Source organism: Chinchilla lanigera, unplaced genomic scaffold (assembly GCF_000276665.1).
Source record: "Chinchilla lanigera isolate Chin_1 unplaced genomic scaffold, ChiLan1.0 scaffold00038, whole genome shotgun sequence".
In the NCBI taxonomy this organism is placed as follows: domain Eukaryota; kingdom Metazoa; phylum Chordata; class Mammalia; order Rodentia; family Chinchillidae; genus Chinchilla; species Chinchilla lanigera.
This window is the reverse complement of record NW_004955439.1, coordinates 1,411,102-1,420,461: the sequence shown is the minus strand read 5'-3', so window position 1 is coordinate 1,420,461 and position 9,360 is coordinate 1,411,102. Positions and strand designations below refer to the sequence as shown.

The 9,360-nt window shown below is 37.7% G+C and overlaps 1 protein-coding gene across 2 annotated transcripts in view; it reads right to left on the bottom strand.

Annotated features, from left to right (window-relative positions):
• Positions 1–9,360, bottom strand: part of Ahi1 (Abelson helper integration site 1) — a 183,112-nt gene that overhangs the window by 39,835 nt on the left and 133,917 nt on the right. For both annotated transcript variants that reach the window (XM_005390486.2, XM_013517380.1), the window contains exons 21-22: positions 4,793–4,955; positions 780–877 (exon numbers count right to left, since the gene is read on the bottom strand). In XM_005390486.2, the coding sequence (XP_005390543.1) occupies positions 780–877; positions 4,793–4,955 (261 nt within the window). The remainder of the gene's footprint in view (positions 1–779; positions 878–4,792; positions 4,956–9,360) is intronic.

Sequence of the window (9,360 nt, the reverse complement as noted above, 5' to 3'; positions counted from 1 at the left end):
TATATGTATATATATGTATATATATGTATGTGTATATATATGTATATGTGCTGAATGACTAAATGACACATGGCTGTCAAAAAACCTTATCATGACACTGTAATGATAGGTACAGGACATACACTGGTGTGTAAGTTCATAAAGAGTCAAGAAGTAGTAAAGCTACCCAGTCCAAGGCAAGATCGAATGTCACATAATAAAACAAGTTTAATAGGCAGTACATGATAATATAGTGCTTATTAAACTTTTCTACTGAAGTGCTACTGACATCAGAAGACTGTAGACTGGTGCTTCTGAGGAATCTGATAGCAGACTAATATCCATGATAACACATCCATATTTATTCTATATTAAAAGTGTTTTAGAAGTAGAAGAAATGTTCCAAATAAGATAAAACTGGGCTTCAGTGATCTCTGGCACAAATATGTCCCTCCCAGATGGGGCTGATAGTAGTGTCAGTGTTTCTACGCTACACAGTTAAACAAGTGTTGTGCAGAAACACTTAAAGACACAAGTTTCACTTTGGGTCCTCGTCCATCTCTTTGGCTGCAACTTGAACATCTACTTTAATCTCTCTGAGCCTCCTCAGTTTCTTTATCTAGAAAATAACTATCATGAAATTTGCCTTATATATTTCATAATTATAGTATCAAGAACAAAAGAAACAATAATGTAAATAGTGAAGAATTATAAGGTGGAAAAAATAAAGGAGTATTTTATATAGGAAGAGTGAAAAATATCAAAGTACGTAAGCAACACATATTCTTGAAAACATTTACCTTTTGAGGAGCTGAAGGTTTTTCTGTTTTGGTTTTTTCCTTGGGGGTCAAAGAGCGAGATCGCTCCTTTACCTCTGGAGGCAGCTCTTGATACAGTGCTGGAATTGAAAAAAGGAATTAATGATTGAATAATTAATTAAATTGAGATTCACTGTTCCCCCCCGATGGAGGGTGGCAGGTATGAAATTAAAGAGAAACAGATACCTAATTCCCTTGTGTAACAAAAAGCTACATAGCACTTATTTGTTGTCTTACATAGTAATGATTGCAAAATTTTAATCAGGATTTCAGAAATATAGAAGGTATCACTTTCACTTACTATGCAGTTGGGTGGATGCTTATTTCATTTTATCACTACACATTTACTAGGACCCTGTTGTATGCAAGGTTATTTGCCAGGTCCTACTGGAGAAGAGATGAAGATGAGCAAAAGAGTCTTTGCTCTCAAAGAAATTATGATCTGGTCACGGAGAGACGTTTGTAACTCCACTATAAAACGTGTCCTGATTTGAAAGATGGCTAACACTAAAGATAAAGTGATGTGCAGTTGGCAAAGGCTGAATGGAATGGGCAGGTATGACACACCTGCAGAACAGCTAGGGCTTTGCCAGGCAGAGATGACAAGGGATAACCCGGGAGTGCAGGATGAAATGAGTAAGTATGGATTAGGCTGAGATTCTCACAACCGAATATTACATCTCTAAAGTCTACTGAATGAATATGGTGGTACTGAATCTACAGAATCTTGTAGAGTTTTGAAGAGTTAAAAAGAAAATCTATTTTAACATTGGTTAACAGCTCTGAATTGAGAGAAGCTTCTAAGGCACACTTGAGATACATTAACCGGCATTCTGTATGGGCTGGTATTATTATTAGTTTTCTTTATCTTTTACCGAAAAGGTTGTTAGATGTGATTTAGGGAAGCTGATCATGTTTTCTCTCCAGTGGCTTAAGATACAAAGAAAGTAAATCCCTGATAACAATGGGTACCGTCTTCCACTGTGCTGTTCTCTCAAAGGACACAGCTCTCAATTGAACACCAGGTAGAAATTTTGCTCACGTTATACTCTTTTAGATCATTCGCTTTGCATATTTGGCTTCAGATAAAGATCAAACACAATTTCTTCTACTTTTAGAGTGGAATGTGCTGCTGAGAGTTTTTTCTCTATTAAAATGGGACAGTTAAGTTTTTGTTAAATTTAGGTCAAAAGTAGGGTAAAAAGGAGAGAAAAATAACCTCTGACAAAGTGTGAGAATTCAATTATTATGTTCTCAGGTATTCAAAAATTTCTTTTTCTATTTGTTCTGGACTTTATAAGGCTTTTTACAAGAAGCAGTGTGTGAAGCCAAAAGAAAACCTCAATTATTCTGGGACATAATAAGAGATTATGCAGATGGTCACTACCTGAGATGAAGAATCTTATATACAGCCATCAACTATCACTGAGACATGTTTCAGAGATGACTTTGGTTATTATGAAAGAAAAACAAATTTTATTAGATTTTAACTTACTGTAGATTAAATATCTACAGTCTCTCAAGATTGATAAGTCTGCGAGGTTATTTCCGTAAGCCAGCGCACTAATGTTACAGCACCTAAGATTGCTCTACCTAGAGACACACAATCTTTTTATTTCCAAGTAAAAAAGAAATCTGTAAATGTTTTCACTTTTATCTGAAAGGGACAATGGATTGTAATACTGAGTTAAAACTACAGACATCCTCTATAGCGACTATGACTGCGCGGCAGCTCTTGATTTAGAAACAGAAGCTACCCTGCTTAACTGCAGCTATTGATCCTCTGTGAGAGCCATCACTGGGGAGGAGGTGCCTTGTGTATTTTTGACAACCTGCAAGTTAGAAGCACTGATCTTATTGGCGATGAACTAAACATGGTCATATACTGTACATGCAAGGAATTAACCTGTCCTAAAATTCCTCTCCAAGTATTCTACCATTATGCACCCTCTTTTAAACATAAAAATATACTTGTAATACAGTTTGAAAGTAATTAGTCACTTCTAACTTAGAGAAAAATAACTGAAACTATGTCACAGAGAAAATTAAGCGTCACGTTATGTGATAGAGAGGAGGGTAACTTTTGAGACAGTAGTTGTAAGAAGAGGAGTTTGCTGAAGGTGGCAGATAGGAGGTAAAAATCAAAATATATGATGTGTTTAAACTGAAAAATTATTGCAGTAAAAGATACATTGCCATTAATTCCCCTTCAAAATACTCCCCCTTATGTAAAGCACACTTATTCCATTGGTCTTGCCATTTTTTTTTTTTTTTTTTTTTGGAGTAGGGTCTTGCTATGCAGTTCAGGCTGGCCTTGAATACCTGGCAACCTTCCTGGCAACCCTTCTGCCTCAGCCTCTCTAGTGCTGGGATTAAAAGTGTGTGGCACCACACCTAGTGGTCTTGCTACTTTCTAAAGCAGGTCTGGAAGTCCTTTTTCATGAGTGTCTTCATTAACCGTGGTGTTATGGCTGCCTTGATGTGCTGAATCAATTCAAAGTGTTTACTTTTCATGGTCACTGGACTTTGAGAAAAAGCCAGAGGTTGTGCAGTGCCAGACCCAGTGAATAAGACAGATGAGACACATTGTAATGTTGTTATAAGCCTGCCTTTCCAGTAGACAGCCTTCTGCAGTAGCTTTCACCAAATTTTTGATCACACTTTTTAAAGACACTCATAAAAGAAGACTTCCAGAACTTCTTCAGTGAATGGCAAGAATGACAGGATAAGTGTGTTCAAAGTGAGGGGGAGTATCCTGAGGGGGATCAATGGCATGTGTCTTTTACTTCAATACATTAAAAATACTCGAAACATTCATTGTATTTTTGCATCACCCCTTGTAGGCTGAACAAGAGAGCTGTAAAGAGACTCGGGGCCACTTGAGACTGGGAAGCAGAGTACTGGGAAGGACCAGGTACCGGCCAGACGCCACAGATAAATAACTGTATCTAGACCTGTCTGTGCATTGCGTGATCAAAGAAGAAATTCTTCCTCCTTTTCTTCACATAATTTGTTTTCAAAGTTGGTAACTTAGGTTAGGAATCATAGTTTGGATCAAATGGGATTTCATGGACTAGTCTGAAAACAAACTATTATTTATAACCATTACTTCTCAGAAACAAAATTAACAATAAATATTGAAAATAGAGTGCTCTCAAGTTATTACATTTTAAGCCCAAACCATATGACTTTAAATGTTTCTGGAAGAAAGCTCAGAGTTGACAAACCTCAACATCTCCATTTTATAGGAGGCACAGCAGTACAAGCTGCTAAGCAAGGATTAGAAATCTGTTTTCCCGACCCCTCTGAGATGTCCTTTCCTAACACAGGGTCAGGTTGGCTGCTGATAGGATGCACTCTTCTAAAAAGCCCTACTTCTCAGTTTTCCCCTTTTGTGATAGTTTTAAGTTATTTTATTTTCAAGCTTTTGGCATTAGTTCTGTTTTCACCCCTCAAAGCCTAGGACTGAATCTACATCTTTCAGAAACTCAGTGAATTTTGTCTTTAGCTCATTGTTTTTTCCTTTTACAAATGGAGGCTTTGTGTATATAGGAATGAAGCCACTGTACTTTTGCTTTATTAGGTAACCAGCTCGGACTGAGACACACAAAATGAAAGAGCAGGAGTTGAGGAACTAGAGGCTCTTCAGACACTGGTCAACAGAGGAGTCAGTGTAGCAAGAGAAAGGGGGACAAAACTGCGTGTGCAGCAGGTGGGAGGGGGCGAGGGCTAGAGGAACAAGCTGGGCGCCCGAAGGGCAAGTCTCCTGGGATGAAAGTGCAATCCGCAAATATTCCAATCTCAGAATGAGGCAGCATTCTGACATACTAGTGCCTCCCCTTTTTATTTCTTGCATCGTGAGTATGAAAAGTAATACCTATTGGTAAACACAGGAAAAGATTATAAAGACAGTAAATTAAAGAGTAGAAAATGACAAAATCTTGGACTGTCAGTTATACCATATTAGTAAACCAGGAAGGGAGCATAAAACTTACTTTCACTAGCCACATGATTAGCTGGAAAATAGCCTTCCTGTCCCTTTCCTACGCTGCCATACCACCAGTCTTCATTATCTTTGAAAAACACTCGGATAATGTCTCCGCGATGGATGGTTAGTTCATCTGATCGGCTCGCTGTGTAGTCATAAAGAGCCACTACCTAAAAGAGAGATAAGACCACCACAGCTTTATCACAACTGTGCCACAGAGAAACCCCCAACACTCACTTCCTCTTGCAGAACAGCAGCTGAAACCAAAGCAGTACTTTGGTAAGTCTGAGGCTGTCTCAAGGTTTGCTAATGGGATCAGGGGTGGTGGGAACACAGGAGGAGAGGCAAGATAAAAGACTGTGGGATTGAGAAATGGTTAAGGGCATCCAACACACTACGATTAGCTTCAAAATAGCAGATGTGAATTTTTTAAAGTAAATTACTGTGAAGTAAATTAAAAAAAAGCTCTCATGCCATTCACTTTCTTAGAAGTTTTTATACTACACCTTTAGATCTCAGTCTCTGTGCCAGGCAGATGCATCTGAAGGAGAATTCTTCACAAGGTTAATAGTTTTGCCAAAAGGAAAAGCCCAACAGGACAACCTGATTGTATAACTCTACTGTGGATTACTTAGTTTATTGTCATTTTTTTCTTTTTTAGACATAAATTTCTCTAGAAAAAGATACAGTTTTGTGGTTTTAAATCAACAGGCTAAATCTTTTGCCTATCTTTCAGTATACCCCTATAAGCTAAGTTTTGCTATATACAAATTTATGAGGAAAGCCCTCTCTATGACATCTACTTCTTTGTGTTGTTACAGTAATCATTATATTTGACTTTTGTGTTTTGAAAAATTCAAGTCTAAGTCATATGGCAGTGATTGCACATCATTTAAGAATCCCTCCTGGCAGCTAAAGGGAGGGAGATCTCAATCCATTTTAGACCTGATGCACTGGATAAAGCAGGGCATAATGATATGTATACTGAAAAATACATTTACTGTACTGTTTTTTCCCTCCCTATTTTAAAAAGGTTTGAAAATGTAAATGGGGTTAAACTTGTAAACCCAACTATTAAGGGGGCTGAAGCAGGAGGACTGCAAGCTTGAAGACTGCCTGGGCAATTTAGAGACCCTTAATTCTGTCTCAAAATTAAGACAAAAAAGGTGAAATTAAAAAAGAAAGAAAAAAAAAAAACTACAAAAAAGGTAGGGACCAAAGCTCAGCGGTAGAGTTCCTGTCTAGCATTTGTAAGGCCTTGGGTTCAATTTCTAGCACTGCAAAACAACAAAACAAAACAAATGGTCTCTACTTGTATCCATTTGCCTATGAAAGCCTCAAGTTTATCTTTATAGCTCAGTAATACTCCAGTGTATAAAAATTGTTAATTTAAAACAAAAACATTAACTTTTATATTATTATAAAATTATGCCACCACATGCATAGGTCATCAGTCACTTTAAAACTTCTGTTATTAACTCATATTTGTGTCTAAAAGACTATCATATTTTGATGTAAGTGTATTTTGAAAAGAACATAAAAACTTGAGGTGGGAAAAGCCCACCCTTTTTTCACTCTTTTCCAAGTCTTTGTTATTGAACCTTATAAGGCATTTAGTAAAAGCTAAGTGATTAAAAAATAAAGAAAACTCATTTTAAGTATTTAATTTAAGCAAAGACTAGATAGTAAAATAATAAGAGTTTACTATATTTTCCCAAAAATGAGGCCCAACCTGAAAATAATCCCTATCATGATTTTTCAGAACACTCATAATGCAAGCCCTACCTCCAAAATTAGCTCCAGTCAAGATCGTCAGTCACATGGACACATTTAGTACGTCTGTTGCAACACACAAGGGATGATTAAATGATAAAATAATAATGTATAATTAAATACAAATAAATATTATTGATGTTAATACTTGAAACAAATGCTAAAAAAATTACAATTAAGTATTTGTAAATACTGGAAATGGATGCTTTTGGCCAAGACATAAACACCTATGTAAACAGATGAACTCCAGACTTACGGTCAAATGAGCAGTTGGAGTACAGACATAACACATGAGTACTGTGTACACTTGAGAACAAGCAGCGTGATTGTGGCTAGTATGGTGATAATTCACTACATCATGTGTTGTAACTGACGTACTTAATGTACTCATGTAAAATAAAGTTTCCAATCAAAACAAAACACAAAGCATAAACAATATCCTGCCCCCAAATCAACACCACCACCAATAAAAAAAGGATTTGAAATGCACAGGTTGCACAACCAGATTATAGAAAATGGAAGATCATCATTATAATCCTTTGCAATTAGGTTGAGTATTGATTCCTTCACTTAAAAACTACTGAAATCCTAACATACCTTGTATTGTGTTAGGGACTAAATATACGATGGTAAACAGGATAATTTTTAAAGGAGGTACTTCACTCAGGCTTTGCAGGGGAACTAAAGCACAAGCAGGAATTAGTCAGGTGGAGAGAGATGTGTCTTAGCTCGGTTCTACAGCATGTGGGAATACAGGGAAAAGAAACCCCAAATAACTCAGTACGGTGGGAGCCTGGAGTTATGGGTGACAGCTAACATGGAAGAGCTGGGGAAACTAAGGGAAGTGAGTAAGTAGAGTCAGATTGCAAATGCTGGAGTTCACACTCATGGGTCCAACGGGAACACACAGAAGGGTTACGAGCAGTGGATTCCATTCGTGTTCACAAAACCATTTTATTTATTAACCCGTCAACAGAATAATGAGTAAGTTTGGAATTAGCTGCTGCCACATGCTGTAAGGGCAATAATAGCAACTTCATTAAAATGGTTCAAATGTAATGCTTATTATACTGCCTAGCATAGTAATTTGTAACATGCAATGTAGGATTTTGTTTTGGTTTGTAAGTCTTTTATAACTTTAGAATGTTGATGCTAAACCACTCATGAAAATGAAACCTCTCATTATTCCCTTTGTTTTTTCTCCTCCAAATGTCTTCTCTTTCATTTTCTTAGCTCGCACAGTTATAAAAAAGCTAATTAAAATGTGCGGAATGCCTGCTGCGTTCTAGGCACTGTGCTAGCGGTTTGTGTGTCACCTCATGACATGTGAAGCCTCCTGACAGCTCTGTGAGCACATGTATTCACATTTCCATTCGATAAGTGAAAAACTGATGTCTAGAGAATTTAATAAGTTGGCTAAAGTCAAGTGAACTAGTAGGTGGTAGAGTCAGGACTTAAATCTAGATTTTTCTTTTTTTTAAAAAAAAAAACAAACATATTTTTAGGCCATTTCTGTGTAGAACCAAATCAGGTGAAAAAGCAGCACAGAAGTAAGGAAGTTAAAACACATTTTTGGACAGCAGCAGTTAAGCAGTCATCTGTGCTTGGAAGATCAGCCGTCCTGGATCACACTGTGCTCCTTTCATGACACTCACAGCCCCAATCCAGGAACTCTGTGGTGCTTATTCCTGTTGTTCTGTGTCCTGGTTCTGCTACACCAGTGAAACAGCACAGATTTAATGAGTTCTATGCAAATATGAGGTCACTGCATGACTATTTACCTGAGCCCTAGGTGGCTGCTGGGAAGGACAGTAAGGGACATTTATTTGGCTTAGCGGCCAGCATCATTTCGGAAGTCCCACCTCAGGCTTGTGACATGCTCTAAACTACTGACAATCTGGAGCTCATCAAACTGAAGTCTGAAAACTTTTATTGAATTTTCTACAAGGGTTCACATGAAAGAACTCTTTCAGAGGTACTAGGGTCCACAAGACCTACTGTAAGGTCATTCACTGACTTCCTATCGGAGTGCCCACAGATAACCATATTCTCTTCTTAGAGAACCAAATTACATGGCCTGTCAGTACTTATCAACATGTTCAACACTCCACAAGTATTATATGGACTGAACTGCACCCTCCAAAATTCATAGGTTGACGTCCTAACTTCAATGTGAATGTATTTGGAGCTGGGCCCCCTGAAGAGGTAATCATAGTTGAAATGAAATGAAATCCAAAGGTTTCAGGATCAATGTCCTGATAAGAAGAGGAAGAGACACAGGAAATAAGAGAAGGTGTCTGTGTACAAGCCATGAGAGGCCTCAGGAGAAATCAGCTCTACTAGCACTTTAATCTTGAGCTACCAGCTTCCAAAACTGTGGGAAAGTAAAGTTCTGCTGGTTAAGCTACTCAGTCTATGGTGCAGTAACCCTAGCAGACTACCTAGTGCAAGGCCCATAATCTGATGGTATCATATGGGTCCCTTACTACCATCCTGTCTTGGAAATACAAATGGGCAAAGCCTCCCTTGTATTCATTTCTTGTCCTTATCAACTTATAATACTATGTTCTAGACTATTACGGTTTTTGTTTTTTTGAGACAAGAGTCTCACTACTTCAGACTGGCCTTGAACTCTCTATGTAGGTCAGGCTTGGCCTTGTGGTGATCCTTCTGCCTCAGCTCCCAAGTGCTGTGATTATAGGCATGTGCCACTATGTCTGGCTATACTATTATAGTTTTACCTCTTCTTTTTTTTTTTTTTTGTACCAGGAATCGAACTATACTAATACAGTTTTACCTCTT